The 24570-nt window shown below is 40.1% G+C and overlaps 1 protein-coding gene across 3 annotated transcripts in view; it reads left to right on the forward strand.

Moving 5' to 3' along the window:
* Nucleotides 1–24570, forward strand: part of DDR2 (discoidin domain receptor tyrosine kinase 2) — a 238348-nt gene that overhangs the window by 164998 nt on the left and 48780 nt on the right. For all 3 annotated transcript variants that reach the window (XM_049881090.1, XM_049881089.1, XM_049881091.1), the window contains 6 exons: nucleotides 7576–7678; nucleotides 9156–9387; nucleotides 9800–9947; nucleotides 10332–10437; nucleotides 15216–15399; nucleotides 20551–20794. In XM_049881090.1, coding sequence (XP_049737047.1) covers nucleotides 7576–7678; nucleotides 9156–9387; nucleotides 9800–9947; nucleotides 10332–10437; nucleotides 15216–15399; nucleotides 20551–20794 — 1017 coding nt within the window. The remainder of the gene's footprint in view (nucleotides 1–7575; nucleotides 7679–9155; nucleotides 9388–9799; nucleotides 9948–10331; nucleotides 10438–15215; nucleotides 15400–20550; nucleotides 20795–24570) is intronic.

Here is a 24570-nt window from a genome sequence, read left to right on the forward strand (position 1 = left end):
GGGGGATATACAGTGAAAAAACACACATTCCTATCTCCATACATAATCCTGCCCTAGAAGTCCCTTTTTAAAAGACAACTTTATTGAGGTATAATTGACATACAGTAAACTGCACACATTTAAAGTGTACAATTTAATAGGTTCTGACGTATGTAGAAACCCGTGAAACCATCACCATAATCAAGATAATGAACATATCCATCCCTTCCAAAAGTTTCCTTGTACCCCTTTGTCATTCCTCCTGCCTACCCCTCCCTCCCCCAGGAAACCACAGGTCTGTTTTCTGTCACTACAGATTGACTTGTTTTCATTTTCTAGAATTGTATATAAATGGAATCATACGGTATGTGCTTTTTGTCTGACTTCTTGCACTCTACGTAATTATGGCGAAATTCATTCATATTGCAACCCATATCAATAGTTCATTCCTATTTATTTCTGGGAAGCAGGGGCCAGACAAGGTGAGGCAAATGAGTTGAAAATGGTGCGAAATGCAAGGAGCCACTCACTCTCAGGATTGTGCAAATGCTGCATCGGCATTTCCTTGACCCTGAGGGTGAGTGCCTCCTTCCTTTAGCACCCTAGGCCCTTCACATCCCTCGCTCTAATTCCAGCCCTGCTGAGTAGTATTCCATTGTATGGATGTATCCATTTAATTGTTGATGGACGTTGGGTTATTTCTCAAATTTGGGTTGTCTGTTACAAATCAGGAGCCCTGGTGGCCCAGTGGTTAAGAGCTTGGCTGCTAACCAAAAGGTCAGCAGTTTGTATCCACCAGCTGCTCCTTGGAAACCCTATGGGGCAGTTCTACTCTGTCCTATAAGGTTGCTATGAGTTGGAATAGACTTGCAGGCAATGGGTGTGTGGCTGTATTAGAATTTAAGCTACTGTGAATGAATACTCATATATAAGTCTTTGTATGGACATCCACTTTTATTTCGTATAGGTAAATACTTAGGAGTAGAATGGCAGCATGATATGGTAGGCGTCAGTTTAACTTTTTTTAAGAAACTCCCAAAATGTTTTTCAAAGTAGTTGTACCATTTTACATTCCAAACAGCAGTGTATGAGCACTTCAGTTCCTCCACATCTTCACCAATACTTGGTATGCACAGTATTTTTAATTTTAGCCATTCTAATGGGTTTGTTGATGGCCGTGGGTGGTGGGTTAATGGGTTTGTATTGGTACCTCCTTGCAGTTTTGATTTGCATCCCCCAGTGACTAATTGGGATCAACTCAATGGCAACAAGTTTGGTTTCTTGAGCCCTGGTGGCAAAGTAGTTAAGAGGTACAGCTGCTAGCAAAAAGGTTGGCCTTTTGAATCCACCAGCCGCTCCGGGGAAATCCTGTAGGGCAGTTCTACTCTGTCCTACAGGGCCACTATGAGTTGGAATTGACTCAACGGCACCGAGCTTGATTTTTCTGGAAGCTCTGGCGGCATAGTGATTAGGAGCTACAGATGCTAACCAAAAGGTCGGCAGTTTGAATTCACCACGTGCTCCTTGAAATTCTCTGGGGAAGTTCTACTCTGCCCTATAGGGTTGCTATGAGTCGGAATTGACTCGACGGCAATGGGTTTGGTTATTTATTTATTTATTTTTTAGATGACTAATGGAGCCCTGGTGGTGCAGTGCTTAAGGGCTTGGCTACTAACCAAAAAGTCAGCAGTTCAAATCTACCAGCCACTCCTTGGAAACCCTATGGGGCAGTTCTACTCTGTCCTATAGGGTCGCTATGAGTCGGAATCAACTTGATGGCAACAGGCTTGGTTTTTGGTTTAATGACTAAGGAAGACTGAAAAAGAATTGATGCATTTGAATTATGATGTTGGTGAAGAATATTGAATATACCCTGGACTGCCATAAGAATGAACAAATCTGTCTTGAAAGAAGTGCAGTCAAAACGCCCCTTAGAAGTGAGGATGGCAAGACTTTGTCTCATGTACTTTGGACATGTTATCAGAAGGGACCAGTCCCTGGAAAAAGACATTATGCTTGGTAAAGTAGAGGGTCAGTGAAAAAGAGAAAGACCCTCAATGAGATGGATTGACACAGTGGCAGCAACAATGGGCTCCAACGTAGCAACAATTGTGAGGATAGCACAGGATAGGACACTGTTTTGTTCTGTTGTACTTAGGGTCTGTATGAGTCGGAATCAGCTTGACGGCACCCAACGACAACAATGACTAATGAAACTGATAATTTACTGTCTGTATATCTTATTTGGAAATCCTGGTGGCGTGGTGGTTAAGTGCTACAGCTGCTAACCAAAGGGTCGGCAGCTCAAATCCGCCAGGTGCTCCTTGGAAACTCTATGGGGCAGTTCTACTCTGTCCTATAGGGTCCCTATGAGTCGGAATCGACTGGACAGCACTGGGTTTTTTTTTTTTTTAATATCTTATTTGGTTAAGTGTCTGTTCAAGTCCTTGTTCATTTTTTATGCAGTTGTCTTTTTCTTGCTATTGAGTTTTGAGGGGTCTTGAATCAAGTCCTTACTAGAAATACGATTTTCAAATACTTTCCTGTAATCTGTGGCTTGTCTTTTCATGTTCTTAACAGTCTTTCAGAGAGCAGAAGTTTTAAATATTTGTGAAGTAAATTCATCAAGTTGATTTTTTTAGGGATCATGCTTTTGATGCCATATCTAAGAAATATTTGCCTAACCCCAGGCCACAATGATTTTCTCTTATGTTTTATTCTAGAAGATTTTTAGTATTTACATTTAGGTCTACGATCTATTTTGAGTTAATTTCTGTGTTTTTAACGTATGATCAAAGTTCATTCCAGCATCATTTGTTAAAAATAATGGCCTTCTTCCAATGAATTGCCTTTTCACCTTTGTCAAAAATCCATTGTCCACATATGTGAGGGTCTATTTCTGGACTTTGTTCCACTTACATATTTGTCTATTTTTTACACCAATACCACACTGTCTTGATTACTGTAGCTTTATAAAATCTGATGTTAGTCCTCTCACGTCTTGGTTTCCTAGTGCTGCTATAACTGAAATATTATAAGTGGGTGGCTTTAACGAACAGAAATTTATTTTTTCAGTTTAGGAGGCTAGAAGTCTGAATTCAGGTCACTTGCTGTAGGTGAAGGCCCTCTCTCTGTCTGCTCGGGGGAAGGTCCTTGTCTCCTTTCAGCTTCTGCTCCTAGGTTCCTTGGCGATCACGTGGCTTGTACCGGCCCCTCTATTTGTGCTTACTTGCTTAATCTGCTCTTTTATGTCTCGAAAGAGATTTAAGACACATCCTACAAAAATAGTGCTTCATTAACTTAAAAAAGACACCCCATTCCAAAATGGGATTATAACCACAGGTATAAAAAAAAAAAAAAGTTGCCTTCCAGTTGAATCCGACTCATAGCAAACCACAGGTATAGGGGTTAGGATTTACAACACAGATTTTGGGGGACACAACTCAACCCATAACTTTCCAAAGTTGTTTTGGCTATTCTGGGACCTTTGTATTTCCAGATGAATTTTAGAATAGGTTGTTTATTTCTAGAAAAAAGCCTTCTGAGAGCTTGATTGGGTAGAATGAACATTTAAACAGGATTTAATCTTTTGACTCCTGGACACTGTTATCTCTCCACTGATTTAGACCTTTAACTTCTCTCAACAGTGGTATGTATATCTTCTTCAGCGCACAGGTCTTTCGCTTTTTGTCAGATTTATCACTTAGCATCTCGTTAATTCTGATGCTATTGTAACTTTTGATTGTTCATTGCCAGTATATAGAAATATAACTGTTCTTTGCATGTTTGTGTATTTATTACCAAAGTCACTTATTCTAGTAGTAGCTTTTTTTTTTTCAGATTCCATCTGATTTTTTACATAACTGATCATGTCATCTGCTATTAGAGACAATTTTACTCCTTTTCCCCTATCTGGGTGGTTTTTATTTCTTCTCTTGCCTTATTGTCCTATCTAGAAATTCCAGTATAATGTTGACTAGATGTATTGAGGGCAAACATCCTTGTCTTGTTCTTGATCTTAAGGGAAAAGCATTCAGTCTTTTACCATTAAGTATGATATTAGCTGTAGGTTGAGGAAATTTTTCTATTCATGGTTTATCAGGAAAAGATGTTGGATTTTGTCAAATGGTTTTTCTGTCTATTGAAATGATCATATACTTTTACTTTTTTAGTTTGTTTATATGGTGAATGATTGATTCCTGAATGTTAAACCAATCTTGCATACCTAGAATACATTCCGTGATATGTATTTTTATTCAATTTGCTAAAAATTGTTTTAGAATTTTTGCATCTATGTTCATTAGGGGAAACCCTGGTAACGTACTGGTTAAGTGCTACGGCTACTAACCAAAGGGTCGGCAGTTGGAATCCACCAGGCGCTCCTTGGAAACTCTATGGGGCAGTTCTACTCTGTCCCCTAGGGTCGCTATGAGTCGGAACAGACTCAACGGCACTGGAAATTTTTGGTTTGATATTCAAGAGGGATATTGGTCTGTAGTTTTGTTGTAATATCCCTGTCTGGTTTTTGTATCAGGATAATTCTGACCTCAAAGAAAGAGTTGGGAAGTATCCCCTCCCTTCAATTTTCTGGAAGAGTTTATAAGGAATTGGTATTATTTCTTTATAAGATATTTGGTAGAATTCACCAGTAAAGCTATATGGGCCTGGGGTTTTCTTTGTGGGAACATTGTTAGCTATAAATTTAATTTAATAGATATGGGATATTCTGATTAACTATTTTTTCAAGAGTGAGCTTTGGTAGTTCATGTCTCTCAAGAAATTTGACTATTTCATCTAAGTTGTCAAAGTTGTTGGTGTAAAATTATTTATTATTTTCCCTTGTTATTGTTTTGATGTCTAAACTATCTGTAATGAAGTAATTTCTCTCATTTCTGATGTTGGTAATTTGTGTCCTTTTTTTTTCCTGATCAGCCTGGCTAGAGGTTTAGCAATTTTTTTAGTCTTCTTAAAGAAACAGCTTTTATTTAATTTCTCTGTTTTCCATTTCATAGATTTCCACTATGATCTTTATTATTTTTTTCATCAGATTACTTTGTATTTAATTTACTTTATATTTTCCAACTTCTTAAAGTAAAAGCTGAGGTCATTGTTTTAGACCTTTCATTTTTATCTGATATAGGCATTTAGTGTGATAATTTCCCCCCTAGGCATTTCTCAAGTGTTTTCCAGAAATTTTGATATGATTTTTTTTTTTTACTTTGCGGTACAAAATACTTTCTAAATTTCCTTTCGATTTCTTCTTTGACTCGTGGGATATTTAGAAGAATGTTGTTTAGTTTTCAAGTATTTGGAGATTTTACACTCTTGTTATTTTTATTTAAATAATCCACAAGATATAAATAACATGAAAAGATATAGTCAGGTAATTATCACTTCAATATTCTTTTTTCCTTTGTGCAGATACAGTTTTCCATCTAGCATCATTTCCCTTCTGCTTGAAAGCCATTCTTTAACATTTTACACAGTATGGATCTACTATTGATAAATTCTTTCACTTTTTGCTTGTATAAAAATGTGTTCATTTCATCTTAGTTTTTAAAATATATTTTTGCTTGGTATAGAATTCTAGATTGATCTTTTTTTTTAATGTAAAGCAAATTAAATATATTGCTTTGTATATTTTACTCCTGTTTTCTGCATTGCATTGTTTTCAATGGGGAACTTGCTGTCCTTCTTTTGTCCTCTGTTCATAATGTGTCTTTTTTCTCTGACTACTTTTAAAATTTTCTCTTTATCACTGATTTTAAGAAATTGGATTATGATATGGTACGGTATAGTTTTCTTTGTTTCTTGTGCTTCAAGTCATTGAGTTTCTTGGGTTTATACAGTAAAACCTATGAAAGCTGGAACTTGTGTAAGGCAGAAACCTGCCAGAGAAGGAAAATTCACTTATTTTCCACTAAAACACACAATAGAAAAGTGGTAAAACATTTATCTGGCCACAGTGTCAAAGGCAGAAAACTTGTGTAGACCCAGAAAAACAAAGCAGTCTGTCAAGTTCTGGCTTTCACTGTAATTTTTGTCAAATTTGAAAATTTTCCATTACTATCTCTTCATAAGTTGCTTTTTTTTTTTTTTTTTTTGGTCCTTCTCCCTCCTCTCCTTCAGGGGCTCCATTTACATATACATTAGGATGTTTGAGACTGTTCTACAACTTAGTGATGATCTGTTTGTTTATTTATTGATTTTCTGTCATTGTTTAATTTTGAATACTTTCTAGTGCCATCTTCAAATTCACTAATCTGTTCTTTAATGTTTAATCCGAAGTAAATCAATCCACTTGTAAGTTTTCTGTCTTGTTTTAGTGGAGAATACCTTGTATTTTCTCTATCTTCCACAGCTCTCCTTACCTTTTTGAACACCTATAATACAGTTATGGAAACCCTGGTGGCATAGTGGTCAAGTGCTACGGCTGCTAACCAAAGGGTCGGCAGTTCGAATCTGCCAGGTGCTCCATGGAAACTCTATGGGGCAGTTCTACTCTGTCCTATAGGGTCGCTATGAGTCAGAATTGACTCGACAGCACTGGGTTTGATTGGTTTAATACAGTTATAATAACTATTTTAATGTTCTCTCCTAATTCTAACTTCTATATTAGTTCTGAATTAGTTTCAGTTGATTGATTTTTTTTTTTTTTCCTCCTCATTACGGGTTCTGTTTTTCGCTCCTTTACGTGCCTGGTAATATTTTTTATTTTATGTGATAAAAAAAAAATAGATACTAAAAATGATTCATTTTTTAGATCTCAAATTCAAATCTAACTAGGTATCCTGTATTTTATCTGGCCACTCTATATCCTGAGAACTCTAGCCTCTAGGCCTCTCCAGATTCATATCTTTGTCTCTTCAACTTAGAGAATCTTCCAGATTCTGTCTCACTGTGCTGTGGCCTGGGCACTCTCTCAAGGCAATAAATTTGTGCAAGTGTATGGCAAATTTTCTTTGTTTTCTGTCTCTCAGGGATCACTGTCCTTTGTTGTCTGGTGTTTATTACTTCGAAGCCTCCTCCCCTTTTTTTCATATATTTGTCCATTTTTTGTTGTTTTCACAAAGGAGGTTAAATCTGGTCCCTGTTACTCAATCTTGGTTGGAAGTAGAAGTCCCTGCGTGAAGTTATTGTTTTAAATCAGGGACTAGAACATGGTGCTAATGGGGGACAAAGCTGTGTGTTCAATCTCTTCACAGAAGGGAGAATTTTTTGGCTTTGTTTCATAGTTTCACGCAATCAGCTACCTAGACAAAAAGAGTGTTGTGGATCATAGGGAGTGTCTGGTGATTATGAGGATGACTCACCACCATTGGGAAATTGACAGAAGTTATATTACATTACTTGTCAGAGCTTGGACCGAAAGACGGGTTTGATTGAGGGTCAGGGCTTGGAGGCCTGAATGGTAGTAAGTTTGGAGGCAGGGCCAGGAAGAAAAACCTGATAAAGTCAGAGTGATAAAACTGGGGTCATAGAGGGACGTAGTAAGATTTACGTCTTCTTCTTCCCCATCCAATAATCAGTGATATTACTCTAGAAATAAAAATAAAAGTGTTCCCTCTCTTTTCTCTTTGGTTTCTCTTGCCCCAGCCGTATGCCGCTATCCTCTGGGTATGTCAGGAGGCCACATTCCAGATGAGGACATCACAGCATCCAGTCAGTGGTCAGAATCCACAGCTGCCAAATATGGAAGGTGAAGATGACTACCCCAAGAAATCCTGAGTTCTGATTGGATAGATTTCCTGGACACAGAGCCGTGACTCAAGGGGCTGGGGAAGAAGGGTGGTACTTGGCAGTAGCTGGTGGGAGTGGGGGAAAGACATCAAGTGAGCCTAATCAGCTCTGTATGTTTTCAGAGAGAGAATTCAGGGCTTGGCAGCATGTGTTGGGCTTGCAACCCCATCCCAACCACAGAGGTCCTAGAGCCGCACCACCCAGGATAAGTGGGTTCATTGATATGCAGTGAATTTGTTTTACCTGGCCACTAACTGTGAGCTGCTGCAGGAGGTGGACCAGAGTGGCAGAGATGGGAAGGTGCAGGTTATAGAGGCCGCCAGGAGTTAGGAGATCTGGTCCTCTTTGGTGGGTGACTGTGATACATTGCTCACCGTACAAAGCATCACGGGCTTAACCAGCCATTGAGGCTTCCAACAAGTTCCTCCCATCTCTCCAGGATATTTCACACAGAAGGGCCATCCTTACCCATAAACACAGTGGGGTGAGTTCCTTGTGGTGTAATTTCAGGGGTTCTCTAAAGCAATAAACTTTCTATTCAAAAACTGCTGTGCTGGTGGGGATCTACTTTTCTCCTGGAATCCAATTCTTTTGTAGTAAAGTATTGATTACTGTTAAAATAAGAAGCAACCTTGGTAGTAAAAGCAACCTTGGTAAACATTCTCCATAATTCATATCCTAGTGCGTGAAAGAGTAGAGCAATGGTTGATGGGGTTGATACGGGAGTAACTATGAGGCGGAGGCTTCTGAGAGAGGAGAAGGGAGCATTCCAGGGAAGAAGGTTCCCAAAGTAAACCTTACACTGACTTCACAATTTTGCTCAGTGGTAGCTCAACATGGAGGGAACAAAATGAAAATCAGATTATTTACTACTCCCCTGACATGTTCTTACTCCTCACTCTCCTGTTGGGTTTCCATGGCTTTTCGCTAGGCTTCCATGCCCATCCTGCTGGTAAAGATTCCACCTCATAGCATAGCCCACACTGGAAATCCTACTGTCCTTCCTCCACACTTCCAGTGGCTGCGTAATATGGATTCTAAGCAAGGAGTGGCTAGTCTTGTCAAGCTGAGGCTGGAAGTAGGGAGGCAGGGATGGTGGTAAAATGACTTGGCAAGGGCACAGAAGGTAAAAAGAGTTTCATTTCCTTCGAGGCCTCTATGGAAATCGAGGAGGGGGGAGCGGGGAATGAAGGCTACGTGTGATCTCAATGCCTCTAGCTCTGTGGTGATGGCTGTCTCTGGGTTTCATGGTACGCTGGGGAGAGGGAACTGACCACAGGTGGGTACTGTGATGGGGAAAACACAAAGAGTCATTCTGTACTGGGCTCCCAGTCTGCTATCTCCCCTTAGAACAGGGCAGCTGTGTTGCTGTGGATTGGTAAACAACTCTGTGGTTTCATGGCCCCTCTTGCTGTCCCCAACTCTTGCCCCTGAAGGCTGGACTCAGAAGAAGGGGACGGAGCCTGGTGCCCCGAGATTCCTGTGGAACCGGATGACCTGAAGGAGTTTCTGCAGATTGACTTGCACACCCTGCACTTTATCACTCTGGTGGGAACCCAGGGGCGTCATGCAGGAGGCCATGGCATTGAGTTTGCCCCTATGTACAAGATCAATTACAGTCGGGATGGTACTCGCTGGATCTCTTGGCGGAACCGGCATGGGAAACAGGTAGGAAGTAGAGACATGCAGCCCTATATTCTAACTTAGGCTAGGAGAGGAACTGCACAGGTTGTTTGTGTGGAAATATGTGCCTACGGGCCTGTCATCTCCTTGGAAATGTGTGACCCAGGGTGAGGGAACATGTGGAGGTGGCACAGAAAGGAACATCAAATCTGCTGGGAAAATTGAGTGGAAACATTCTGCTTCTTGAATTAAAAGGAGAGGGTCCACTAAATAGTACACTTAAAAATAGTTAACACGGCAGTTTTATGTTATATATATTTGACTACAATAAAATTTTTTGAAAAAAAATTTAAAAAAAAAAGGAGAGGGGCCATTAAAAGGGGGATGAATCTGGGGGCTAAGAAAAGTCAACACAATTTCATAGCATCTCCTCACTCTTTCTTCTGTCTCTCCTCAGGTGCTGGATGGAAGTAGTAACCCCTATGACATTTTCCTAAAGGACTTGGAGCCACCCATTGTGGCCAGATTTGTCCGCTTCATCCCAGTCACTGACCACTCCATGAATGTGTGCATGAGAGTGGAACTTTATGGCTGTGTTTGGCTAGGTAGGTCTCTAACAGAAGGATATGATAGGTCTCTATAAAAATCCCAACCCCTGGGAAATAAATGCAATCAAATCAGAAGGGATGGACTCAGGAGTCCCTAGAGTGTGGTGTTTCCCTCTTGGTTAGAATAAAGAAAGGAGCATTGTGTGGCCACCCAGAGCTTGGTGCCCCACACTTGGAATAATGCATTCAGAATCACCTGCTGACTTGTGCTGAGGAGTGGTCTTCAGCAGTGCTTGTTTTGTGCCTGGATTGAGTCCTGGGTGGACATACTGTACAAACTTGCACCCTTGAAGCCTCAGGTAGGTCCCTGAGGTAGTCAGTCTGAGCCACAGGTACATCTTCTTCCCAAAGGCACTGACACAGTTGTGTTTCCTTTGGCAGATGGCTTGGTGTCTTACAATGCTCCGGCTGGGCAGCAGTTTGTACTCCCTGGAGGCTCCATCATTTATCTGAATGATTCTGTCTATGATGGAGCTGTTGGGTACAGGTAAATTCTGAGAATCTTTGATCATCAGAATGGAGAAAGGGCCTCTAGGAGAGAATAATATTTTTTCATGGTTTGGGATCAATGGTTGATCAATCAACCAACTAGTATTTATTTAGTCCCTGTACTAGGCATTGTGGGAAAATTTAGATAATGTAAAATACACGGAGTTCATTCCCATGGAACTTAGAGCCTAGTTTAGGAAAACAGGGTAATCACACCCAAAACAATTTTCTCAAAGCAAGGCTAAACTTTGTGATGTGATTCTTAGTATGGTAGCCATATTTTTTGAACCTCAAAACAGGACATATTCTGGCCTGATTCTGGGAATAATGGACCAGAAGACTTGAAGTAATGAGAATAATTAATAAACTGGACTGGTCAACAGATTCAACAAATGCTTTAGAAGTTGTGGAAAGAAAGAAACTAGTAAGGCTTATAATAGACAAGGAAAATTTCTAGGATGAGATGAGAATTGGAGCAGAGGAAGTATTGCTAAGTAGAGGGGATGAGTGGAAAGGAAGCAGAGCTGAGGACGTGAATGACCAGACTATAGCAGAAGCTGGTGCTGGAAACAGCAGAAAGGACCACTGAACAGGCCTGAACCAGACAGGGCCATGGTGGAGAAGTTATGATTAGATACGGTAGCAATTTAGGGCTGGATAAGAGGTGGTCCTACCCATTCCACTTCACTCCAAGCCATACTATTTTTCTTATAACCCACTCCAGCACTTTTCTTTCTTAGGTTGGTCTTTATCTGCAAAGATTGAGCCTAAGAGAGAAGTTTGATGATAGGGAAGTCCAGACCAGATAATGGAGGTTCCTAGTGGCTCAGAGAGGGAGAGATTTGTGGGCCTAAGGAAGAGGAGTGAGGAATTACAGCACTTCCATTGGCTTAGGTATAGACAACAAAACACTGCCCCCACCCCCAGCTCCACCCCCTGAGTGAAGACCTGATTCATCCAGTCTTCTATTTCTTGTCACTTTCTTTCCATCTACTTAGTCACTGCTATTCCACATTTGCTTAAACTGTCTTGGCATCATTTCACTCAGCCACACCCCGACCAACACATAGTCAAGGCGCTGTGAAAATTGGAGATCAATTGAATTTGGCTTAGTTAGTAAACCTGTGCTAATTACCTATTGTTATGTGCAAAGAATTTAGCTAGGCATAGTAGATATTCAAAGATAAAGAAGTCATTAATTCTACCTTTTAGAGCTTATAGCTGGGAATGGCGGAAAACGAGAATATAAATTACTGTGATACAAGTAAGAGATATCCTATCAGTTGTCTGGGATTAACAGGGAAGGTAAACTATAGAAGGAGCATAGCATTGGAAGTGAGAACAGCTGGATTCACGTAACCATTACATTACAAAATTGCTATGATAATTATTCTGATTTCTATGAGACATAATAAAAATCTGTAAGAAAAGCATTTTGTAAATGTAAAATATTAAACACATATGAGTTATTATCTGATCAAAGGACTACTGAAGGCTTGATGATATATGAAATGGGCCCCAAAGAACGTGTAGAATTTTCACAAATAGAGAATCTTGGAATGGCATAGTATCAGGAAAAAATAATCAAAATTATTTTAAAGTTTAGGGGAATGTCCAGGAAACAAGAACAGTTCAACTAATAACCATGGGCCCGTGTTTATGTAGCAAAGTAGTAGATGAGAAGTCTAACAAGGCGATTGTGTCATATTTTGGAGTAACTTGAATGCCAGGGGTAAGAGTTTTCTTCTTTTTCTCCTCTACTGCTGCCCCCTCTTCCTCCTCCTCTTCTTCCTTCTCCTTCTTATCATCATCCTCATCACTGAGGATTTTGTAAGCTTGGGAATGACACAATCGAAGCTATGCTTTCGGCACATAATCAAGCAGAATGGAAAGGTTAGACTTGGGTGCAGACAGGAAGCGATGAGGGACATTTTATCACTTGAAATCCTGTCGGATGGAAATAATTAAGGACCAGGGCCAGTGGTGACTGTGGATATGAGAATGAAGATGAGACATTCATTTAGGGGACATTTGCAATCTGATTTAATGTAGGGGGGCAAGATAGTAGTATAAGAAAAAGAGATAAAGCATGCCAATCTAGGTGATTGAAGCAGTGGGGATGCCATTTAGTCATTGAATAAATATATTTTGAGTGCCTACCATGCATGAGAGAAGCCCTGGTGGTGCAATGGTTAAGCCCTCTGCTGCTAACCCAAAAGTTGGTGATTCAAACCCACCCAGCAGCTTCTCAGTAGAAAGATGTGGTGTTCAGCTTCTGTAAAGTTTACAGCCTAGAAAACCTTGTGGGGTGTGTTCCACTTGACAGCACCCAACACCTACAACAGCTATGCGTGAGGTATTTTCAGTGAGTATGTAGAGAGCCCTGGTGGCATAGTGGTTAAGAGATTAGCTGCTAACCAAAAAGGTCAGTGGTTCTAATCCACCAGCCACTCCTTAGAAACTCTACAGGACAGTTCTACTGTCCTATAGGGTTGCTAGGAGTCGGAATTGACTCAATGGCAACAAGTTTGGATTCTTTGCTTTATGATAGAGAAAAAAGAGCCCTGGTGGTTCAGTGGTTAAATTGCTTGGCTGCTAACCAAAAGGTTGGTGGTTCAAACCCACCAGCCCCTCTGTGGGAGAAAGATGAAGCAGGCCACTTTCGCAAAGATTTACAGCCTTAGAAATCCTAGGGGGCAGTTTGACTCTGTCTTATAGAGTTGCTATGAGTTAGAATTGACTTGACAGCAATGGAATTGGATTGGATCGATGATTGAGAAGTGTAATTGAAAGAAACGGGAAACTTTAGATGACAAACCCAGTTTAACAGGGCATGATGATGGATTTAATTGGGTTATAAGCACAACATACCAAATGGAGAAATAAGGCAAGAAGCTTTGAATATGGCTCTGGATCCCAGAAGAAAGATAAAAATTAATTACAGAGCTTTAGGCATAATCAGCTTCTACTTAATAACTGAGATAACAAGATATCAGGTCGGGCTGTAGCTGAGTGCTGAGATCCAAGCTACCTAGTTCAGGGTCTCAGTAAATGAATAGTTATAGTAGTAAAAGTTACTTTTTCATTTAAAAAATTACAAGAGTAATATATACTTAAAATGATTTTAAAAATTCTAAAGCATATAAGATAAACAAAACCAAAAAAACCAAACCCACTGCCGTCGAGTGGATTCCGACTCATAGCGACCCTACAGGACAGAGTAGAACTGCCCCATAGTTTCCAAGGAGCGCCTGGTGGTTTTGAACTGCCGACCTCTTGGTTAGCAGCTGTAGCACTACCACTACGCCAAAATAAACAGGGAAAGTTTTTTTCCTTATTTCTTCCGCACTTGATTTAATTTTGACCAAGGAGAAACTGAGTAAGCATTCCTTTATATTTGTGTTGCCTTTTTCATTAAAGACTTTTGTGGCAATTCATTTTTCTGAGGATAAAATAGGAAATAATATTTACTGTAAGTAAACTTATGTTCTCCTAGCCTTCTGATCTGTAGAGAGAAGAAAAAGATGACTAAACCTTGGAAGGGAGATCCAGGCTCTGGTCACTGTGGATAAGACCAATCAAATTTTATAATTTGCAAAACACTTTTCAGGGAATAAATATATTTAAACATGTATGTAAGGCTCCCATAATCATCCAATCTTTTTTTTTTTTTTTTGGCAATTTATAAATTTTACATATCATTGGTTCTGGCTGTAAATAAACCTCAAGGGTTACATACGTTATCTCCGAGGGTGAATATCCCAATCTCTTCATTTGGGAGGCTCCTGACATACCTTCTAGAGCTTGAGCTATAGAACTTGAGGAGATAAAAATTCTACATGATGGGTTCTTGCTCTATGCCTCCAACAGAAGAAGGAAAGAGGCCCCTTTATGTCCTTCAAGTAGTCAAATTAACATAAATACAACTACATCCCATTCAACAGTCAAACAGCAAAACAGAGCCTCATACTTAGTAGTGGAAAACGCTGCTGAGCTAGAAAAACAACATGAAACCCATGCATTTTACGCTATCAGTCTAGCATTCTACAAATTTAATTAAAATTAAATATAAATTAGTATTTAATGTTGACAAAGATTATATATAATATATATTAAAGATTACATATAATATATACATATATGTTTAAAAACCCAACCCAGTTATATATGTTATAAAAAATATATATATATTCACTTTAGTTTGATATCGTATTGTGTAGGAGATGTAGGGTAGAGATGGCATGATTGGCTTCTCTGGAGTTGACTAAATGCATAATGACAATATACAGTCAAAAGAGAGTGAGAAAAATTCCCAATATGCTCTGGGACCATTTATTTAGCAATGAGGCAAGTGCTGCTATATACTGTAGCGTTCATTCCATACTTCCATTCATTTATGCATTTACTTGTTAATGTACTGATTTGTCAAATACATTATATAAAGACTTCATTATATTTAGTACATAAGAATAGTCAAGGATACAATAGATTACAGAAAGTTTTTATGTGATTTGATATATACATATTTTTTGCTACTAAAGGGGTAAGTATCAAATACTTTGTGAAATTCATTTATGCAAAATTCTTAGTTCTCTATGGATACAGAATAAATAAGTCAATACTATAAAATACATTTCTTTTTTAACAATCCTTCAACCTCCAAGATCAGCTGTTACAGCACCGGGGTGAGGAATCTGGGCAAAAGCTCTTCCATAAATGTGTAATTAACTCCATGTTACTCTCTCCCTTTTCCTTCCCCTCTCCTGGCCTGAGCAGCATGACTGAAGGGCTAGGCCAGTTGACAGATGGGGTGTCTGGCCTGGATGACTTCACCCAGACCCATGAATACCATGTGTGGCCTGGCTATGACTACGTGGGCTGGCGGAACGAGAGTGCCACCAATGGTTACATTGAGATCATGTTTGAATTTGATCGCATCAGGAATTTCACTACCATGAAGGTCAGTGGACTCAGGTGTGGTGGAATTTCTTCAAGGAGGCCAAAATCAGTGGTAGAGAAGAGAGTGGCTAGGAAGAGCCCTGGGCTAACATCAGCAGAACTAGATTCAAATACGTATTCTGCTACTCACTACTTGTATATATTGTACAAGTCACTGATCTCTCTGGGCTTATTTTTTTATTTGTTGTCAAGAGGGTTAGACGAGGTTATCGGCTCTCAATTTGTTGTTGTCGTTATTCCAACGCCAGAGGTGACTTTTGCGTTAGACGCAGCAGGCACAGTGCCTAGGGCCCACAATACTTCTGAGGCCCCTGAAAATACTTAATTTCTTTTAAAATCAGAACTAAAAAATGACTTTTAGGGTCAAAGAATATACTCATCTTTTTACCAATGCAGTTTTAAAATAGAATTTATTATTTTTTATAGAGGAAGGGGCCCATAAAGGCAAATGTGCTGAGGGTCCACTAAAGTCATAATATGGCCCTGCCCGACACACCAAGGGATATGACACACTGGTGGCACATTGCAGTTCTGATTCTCGATGGAGGAAGAGGGAGGCTTTGTGTTTTTAACCACTCTCCATTAATGAAGGAGCCCTGGTGATGCAAAGGTTAAACACTCGGCTACTAACAGAAAGGTTGGTGGTTCAAGCCCACCCAGCAGCTCTGTGGGAGAAAGACCCAGTGATCTGCTCATGTAAAGATGACAGCTTAGGAAACCCTAAGGGGCAGATCCACTCTGTCACATGGGATCACTATGTGTCAAAAATCAACTCGACGGCACCTAACAACACTACCAACTCCACTCGTGGTTTGTGTCTCATCCCTTCCTCACTGAGAAATCATAAGATTCCAAAGTTGTGTTCCCAGAACTCTTTGTTTCTTACCTATTGTAGCAACATATTTGTTGTCACTTATCTGAGCATGTATCTGACTCTCTTGTTAGACCTCAAGCTCCTCCAGGGTAGTGATACTGCTTTGTAATCTCTGTACTGGTGCTTAGTATAATCTAGCTCCATAAATGTGAATGAGCAAATGATACCCTTTACTGGCTACTCTAACCATTTATAGTTAGAAATATCTCTGCCACCTTGGGTGGAAGGAGGAGGAGGTATGACGGACAAGAATAGGACGTTGGCATAGAGTACTTTCTTCACCATAAACAGAAACTTGAACCAGAGACTGGGGCCAGGCAGGAGGAACTGGTGCTACTCTTGGCTTGGGTCAGCATCTGGCCTCCGGACCTCAGTCCCAGGGTCTTAGTCTGACGTCTTTATGGCATCTGGGTGACTCTTTTTGCCCAGTCACAGGAGTTGGTTGCTCAGTGGGTGAGATTCAAACCTGCTATAAGGCCCAAAATGTAAATTATTAGTTTTGTTTATTTTTGCTTAAATACTCTCTCTGAAAAGCCTGTTTTAAAATGCAAGTATTTTACCTGGGAGAGAGTAAAACATTTAGCAAGTGATGTTTAATGAAATCGTAGAAATTATTTTACCAATTTATTGTCACAGATCAGTTAGGAAAGAGTTGATGGATGTTGTTGAGTGGTTGGATGGAAGAAGGCTTGGGAGAGTTCCAAAGACTGGGAGGGTGCTGGAGCATGCTAAAGACAGACACTTGAGAAGATCTGGGGAGGGACTTAAGGCCTCATTTCCATTTTGTCATGGAAGAGCCACACCTTGATGTAAGGGTTGAGGACATTGCTATTAATAAAATGGTGGGTTTCCCAGTACCTAGATCAAATGATTATTTTCCATTTACCTTTTCCAATCCAAAGTATGCTTCAGAGAGAAAGGCATGGAAGGAAAGAAATACCCATGCATAAAGTGACCAGATTGGATGTCAAACCTGAATTCTAAGCTTGAGGAAAACTAAGGACCTATGCGCAGAGAGAAAAGTCCTTTTGCTGGCTGTAATAAAGAGACCCTAGAAGCTTATGTGGCTGGCATTTAACTCGTACTGCTTTATGAAGGAGCGTGAAGGGACTTCATACATAAGCCTCAAGAAAGAGAGTGGGCAAGTGAATCTGACGTCATACATGAGTCCCCGTTTATCTGTTCTTTCTCCCCATTAATACTTGCGTAGAGAATATTAGCGACCAGCACATTGGTAGCACTACTTCTATTTATGTTCCATCCTCAGCAACAGTATTTGCGTTCTAAATTCATCCATCCTTCTATCTCCCTTTTAAATAGTTTATCAACAGTATTAAGAGCATAAATAGCACTATGCCAGGTTCTGCCGGTACATAGATGGCTAAGATATAATCCCTACCTTGGGACAATTTGCAGTTCAACAGGGCAGACACGACTTACTTGCAAAAGGAGATATGCAGGATGATATGGGGACCTAGAAGGAAACCCCTGTTATCATTATGAGTTCCTAGTAAGTCAAAATTTGTTATTCTTTACACGAGCCTAGGAGTCAAGATGAAAATGCGTGTCTGTTATGTAATTCCCTGATGTTAATGTGATATTTCCTAATTGGATTAATAGGTATTAGTGAAATGAACAAGCATTTAAGATGAGAACAGAGGGATCAACATATACCTTTTTTATTGTTCCAGAATCATCCTTTGGCAGTTGTAAAACCCAAGTGTGCACAGTTTTTTGTAATGTATTGTTCTTCACAATTTTGCTGGGGGTGAATGTGCTTCAAGAGAATATTTATTTGTATAGCTGAATAGTGTCTATATCCATATGTGCCTATGAACATTATGTATCAATTCACAAATATACACTGTTGGGAGAATGTCTAGTTCCACAAATATTAACATATATTTTAAACTCCCCATAAAGTTATAATATTTAGTCAATAGTCTTTGGTTTGCCCGAGTGCCAAGTAATCCCCAGCAGCTCCTGTTTAACCAGTTTATCACAGGTCAAAATTATTCAAAGCATGTTCTGCAATGAGAAGGTACCAGAAACTTTTAAGGAACTGACTCAGGTCCATTGCTTTCAAGGCCAGAAGGGTCTCCGGCATATCTTAATTTTTCTGAAACAAATAAAAAGATGTCTTCCAGAGATTAATTTTTGCCTCCTGGGCCAAATCATTGCCTATTTTTTTCCAAAAGAATAGTTAAAATGTACCATGGAAATAAACTAATGCATTTAGAAATGTATTGTATTCATTAAATAAAAATATGTAAGCCCACATGGGAATGAAATCCTATATTATTTATTTGCATTCCAGGAGAATTCCCAAAACATCTGTGGGAAAGATCATTACCTCCCCCACAGACCACTTACTCAACACTTTGCAGCTTTTAAAGCAGCTGAAAAATCTATTAAAGCTTTAGATGGTATGTCTTTGATTTTTTTTTAAGTCTTGTTCCATTGACTTGTGTTCCATAAACTAGAACAATGAATTCATCCCACGGAAGGTATTAACACATGCTTTTGTCATTAAAACATTTGGGGGAAAATCCAAATGGAAAAGTTAAGGCTATTTGCTCTACTTCTGTGTGGCATGGGATGTGGAGAGAGCACTGGACTAGGAGTCTAGGGTTCGCGAATCAGTTCTGCTATTGACTGACGACGAGCAAGTCACAACTTCTCTGAGCCCTTGTTTCTTCATTAGCGAGGAGAGGGTTGGACTAGATGATTTTAAAGCTCTAATATTCTACAAATCCTATTTTTTTTTTTTTAACATTACCTCTGGCCTGTTTCTCTAGTCATGACATTTCTATATTCCTGCTGCTTTCTTCTTCAGCTGAAAATAAATTCTGAATGGCAGTCCTATATTGACTCTCCAGAAACCAGAGGAGGGTATTGAAGGCAGTTAAAGGGTTAACAATTCAAGGGCCTAAGCAAAACATTAAAGCAAAAACAGGAAATGTATTCCTAGAATGACAAGACTGCTTTTCCAGTCTATGAAGTCTTTATATTTAGGGAAAGTTTTCGTGTGCTAGTGACCAACAAAGCTGCGTTTTCTGCATAGGTCTGAACCAGAGCGAGTGTCACTAAACTACGTCGGGGACTTCAATTAGTGATGAATTTGAACATTCCACTTGTTGAGGGTTACTGAACGCAGCAAAGTGCTACAGAAAAAAAAAAAATGTGGAATCTTTGTTCCTGATGACACTTAAAAGCCTTATGCATATCCTGGTGGAGTGGCTGTCGCAGCAAGCTAGGGGACATCAACTAATCTCCAACAGACCTTCTTTTCTCATCTCAGGAAATATCTATGAGGAAGACCTGATGCCTTCATCAGACGGCTTTATCTAAACTGAGCTTAATTGACAGAACTGATTAAGTGCCGTGCCACTGGATAAAAAATGCCAAGATGTGGCATTTGAAATGAGATTTCTAAAAAGAAAGATGAAACTGTGTTGGCTAACCCAGGTTTACTTCCCAGCCCGTGTACGTCACGCACAGCCACCACTCATCTGTCGGTGGAGGCTCGTGTCATGTTACGATGCTGAGCGGGTTTCAGCAGAGCTTCTAGGCTAAGACAGGCTAGGAAGAAAGGCCTGGTGATCTACTTCTGAAAAATCAGCCAGTGAAAACCTTATGGGTAACAATGGGCTTGTGAAAACCCTAAGGATCACCCTATGGGTCACTATGGGGATGCGGCAGAACTGGGCAGAGTTTTGTTCCCTTGTTCATGGGGTTGCCATGAGTCAGGACCAACGCAACAGCACCTAACAACAATAACAATATTAGTTTAGGTTTCTCTCCTAACTTTGTTGAAAAGGACTGGAGTGGCATTGGAATATACTTAGAAGGAAGTAATGTGGTGATCTTCCTCTTAGTTGAAGATAGCTCAAATCCAAGCAGACAACAAGTGTGGCTGAGAGGAGTATAGGCTCAGAGTGTTAAGGGTAAGGGAGGACCTGAGAGGATGCTGATCCACTCCATTTAACAGATGAGGAAACCACGGTCCTGCAACGTGAACTGGGGTGGCCAGCAGCACACAGTTGCTTGGAGGTGACTGGGTTGCAACTCAAGTTTATGAGGCTTGAGCAACACATCACTGCCACTGTAAAGTCTTTAGATGGGAAAAATCTAGAAGATCGTAGAGCACCAACTATTCACTAAGGGAGGTGCTCAGAGATACATGTGGGATTGGGATCTTAGTAGGTAAGGTAGCATTGTGTCCCCATGCCACCTGGCGGTATTAACCTGCCACTAACGTACTTCTTTCTTTGCCAGGTCCACTGCAACAATATGTTTGCTAAAGGTGTGAAGATCTTTAAGGAGGTACAGTGCTACTTCCGCTCTGAAGCCAATGAGTGGGAACCTAATGCTGTCTCCTTCCCCCTTGTCCTGGATGACGTCAACCCCAGTGCTCGATTCGTCACGGTGCCCCTCCACCACCGCATGGCCAGTGCCATCAAGTGCCAGTACCATTTTGCTGACACGTGGATGATGTTCAGTGAGATCACCTTCCAATCAGGTAGACAGTATGGGGTCCTTTTGGGAAGTGGAAGTAGGGTGATGAAGGAGGAAGGCACATGTTCACAGCTTCTCATTGGCAGGTCTCCAAGAGGAGTAGGGTTGAACAGGTGGCTTCTAATTGTTGGGTAGAGGAAACCCTTTGGGTGACTAGTTTTAATTGTGGGAAAATGGAAGTTGGCAGAAAATCTACTTGGTTCTTCTTCCTCACACATTGTTCCAGAAGAGATGTAAGATAAAAGAGAGAGAGAGAGAATACAGTGTGTTAAAAACTTTATATAATTTAAGGCAGTTATTACAAAGCACCAAATTTCTTGGCCCTTTGGAAGACAGCTATCTGGCCAACCAACTGGAAGAAATCCGTATTTATGCCTATTCCCAAGAAAGGTGGTCCAACCAAATGCAGAAATTATCATACAATATCATTAATACCGCATGCAAGGAAAATTTTGCTGAAGATCATTCAAAAGTGGCTACAGCAGTATATCAACAGGGAACTGACAGAAATGCAGCCCTGATCCAAAAGAGGACGCAAAACCAGGGATATCACTGCTGACATCAGATGGATCCTGGCTGAAAGCAGAGAATACCAGAAGACGTTTACCTGTGTTTTATTGACTATGGTAAGGCGTTTGACTGTGTGGATTATAACAAATTATGGATAACGTTGTGGAGAATGGGAATTCCAGAACACTCAACTGTGCTCCTGAGGAATCTGTACATGGATCAAGAGGCAGTCATTTGAACAGAACAAGGGGATCGCTGCATGGTTTAAAGTCAGGAAAGGTGTGCATCAGGGTTGTACCCTTCCACCATACCTATTCAATCTGTATGCTGAGGAATGGAGAAGAATGGGGCATCAGGATTGGAGGAAGGTTCATCAACAACCTGCATTATGCAGATGCCACAACTTTGCTTGGTGAAAGAGAAGAAGACTTGAAGCACTTACTCATGAAGATTAAAGACCACAGCCTTCAGTATGAATTACATCTCAACATAAAGAAAACAAAAATCATCACAACTGGACCAATAAGCAACATCATGATAAATGGAGAAAAGAATGAGGTTGTCAAGGATTTCATTTTACTTGGATCCACAATCAACACTCATGGAAGTGGCTGTCAGGAAATCAAAAGACTCATTGCATTGGGCAAATCAGCTCTTTAAAGTGTTGAAAAGCAAAGATGTCACCTTAAAGACTAAGATGCACCTGACCTAAGCCATGATGTTTTCAGTCGCCTCATATGCACACAAAAGCCAGACAATGAATAAGGAAGACAGAAGAAGAATTGACACCTTTGAATTGTGGTATTGGCGAAGAATGTTGAATACACCATGGACTGCCAAAACAATGAACAAATCTGTCTTAGAAGAAGTACAACCAGAATGCTGCTTAGAAGCAAGGATGGCAAGACTATATCTCATATACTTTGGACATGTTATCAGGAAGGATCAATCCTGAAGAAGGACACCATGCTTGGTGGACATGCTTGGTGGACAGCAAAAAAGAGGAAGACCCTCAGAGAGATGAACTGACAGCTATAGCGGCTGCAACAGTGGGCTCAAACATAGAAACAATTGTGAAGATGGCATAGGACCAGGCACTGTTTCATCCTGTTGTACATAGGGTCGCTGAGTCAGAAATGACTCAAGGGTACCTAACAACAACAACAACATTAGGAAGCACACCTAAGTGCTAATAAAATATTTAAAGGAAAACTTGCAAAGATACACACCCATCCATCCAGCACTCAGTTATTTTTTTTTAAATAATATTTTATGGAGTTTTTGGTGAAAGTTTACACAGAAAATTAGGTTACCATTTGACTATTTTCACACAAATTGTTCAGTAACATTGGTTACATTTATCACAGTGTGTCAACATTCCCTTTAATTGTGTTCTGTTCCATTTCCAGTACTCTAGTTTTCCTTCGCCCTTGTCTTCTCATCTTTGCTTTTGAGTAATTGTTGACTTTTTGGTCTCATATAGATGGTTTTTAAGTAAAGAGCCGATGCTACAGGTAATATCCTTTATTTTGTGTGCCACGCTGCTGTTTTGCTAAAAGGTGATTTCAGGGGATAAACTCGGTTCTGGGTTTAAAGAGTATTTCAGGGTGATAGACTCAGGGAGTCCTCTCTTCTCTACTGTTCCAGATTGTCTGGCTTTTTTTTTTTTAAATCAAGAATTTGAGTTCTATTCCACATTTTTCTCCCCTTCTGTCTGGGACTATCTATTGTGACCATCGTAGAACAGTCAGTGGTGGTAGCTGGGCACCATCTAGTTTTCTGATTTCAGGGTGGATAAGGTTGAAGGTTGGGGCTCGTGTAGACTTGTTTCTTCTGTGAGCTTTTGGTTACCTTCTTACTGTTTTGCTCCTGGTGAGAGGAGACCAGTAGTCATATCTTAGATGGCTGCTTGCAGGCTTCTAAGATCCCAGACACTACTCACTTCACTAGGATATAGATCATGATTTTTGTGAACTATGTTATGTTATTTTGTGAACTATGTTATGCCACGGTGAAACCGTGGCTGCAACAATGGGCTCAAGCATAGCAATGATTGTGAGGATGGCGCAGGGCCAGGCAATGTTTCATTCTGTTGTATGTAGGGTCGCTATGAGTCAGAACTGACTCGACAGCACATAACAACAACAACAACAATAATGTTATGCCAAATGGCTGAGTTGTCCCATGGAACTATGGTTCTAAGCTTTCAAACCCAGAAAACCAATCGCGGAAGGTGTTTATGTCTAAGGAGTATCTGTATTTGTGTCTTTCAATGAATATATGAGTCTATACCCACGTATTTGTATTTACATATAACTTTAATAGATGCTTCTGGAAACCCTGGTGGCGTAGTGGTTAAGTGCTCCAGCTGCTAACCAAGAGGTCGGCAGTTCAAATCCGCCAGGCGCTCCTTGGAAACTCTACAGGGCAGTTCTACTCTGTCCTATAGGGTTGCTATGAGTCGGAATCGACTCGACGGCACTGGGTTTTACAGCTGCTTCTATCTGTTCTCACCTACGTATACTCTTATCCTACCCATATCCCAATATGCCTACACCCATTCGCATGTGCTCAAACACTTATTTTTACTTTGGTTGTGTGTGTTCACTGCATTCATATTTGGTGTCACTTTTCTCATCACCAAAAGTAACAAGTCTAAAGTGTGCTTTCCCTTTCCCCCCTTCTCCTTGGTAACCACCAGTGAACATTGGTCTCTCTCTGTAAATCTATTCTTGTCTGCTTATAAAAGAGAGATCATATACCATTTGTCCTTATATGCTTGACTTCATTCATTCAGCATTATGCCCTCCAGGTCCACCCACGTTAAATGTTTTATGAGTTCACCATTGTTCTTTATGGTTGCATAGTATTCCATTGTAGGCATCACAATTTGCTTATTCATTCATCTGTTGATGGGCACTTGGTTGTTTCCATTTATTTGCTATCATGAATAAAGCAGCAATGAACACAGGTGTGCATATTTCTGTTTCTGTCGTTATTTTTAGGCCTCTAGGGTGTTTTTTTTTTTTTTAGGGTGTATATCTAGGAGTGAGATCGCTGGACCATAGCATAGTTCTGTATCTGTTTTTTTGAGAAAGCACCATACCGTTTTCCACTGTACCATTTTGTAATCCTACCAGCAATGAATCAGGGTTCCAATCTTCCCACATCTCCACCAACATTTGTTGTTATCTTTTTTTTTTTTAACACTGCCATTTTAGCTAAGATTAAAAAAAAAAAAATTTTTTTTTTTTTAAGATGGTATCTAAC

Source organism: Elephas maximus, chromosome 3 (assembly GCF_024166365.1).
Source record: "Elephas maximus indicus isolate mEleMax1 chromosome 3, mEleMax1 primary haplotype, whole genome shotgun sequence".
Taxonomy (NCBI): domain Eukaryota; kingdom Metazoa; phylum Chordata; class Mammalia; order Proboscidea; family Elephantidae; genus Elephas; species Elephas maximus.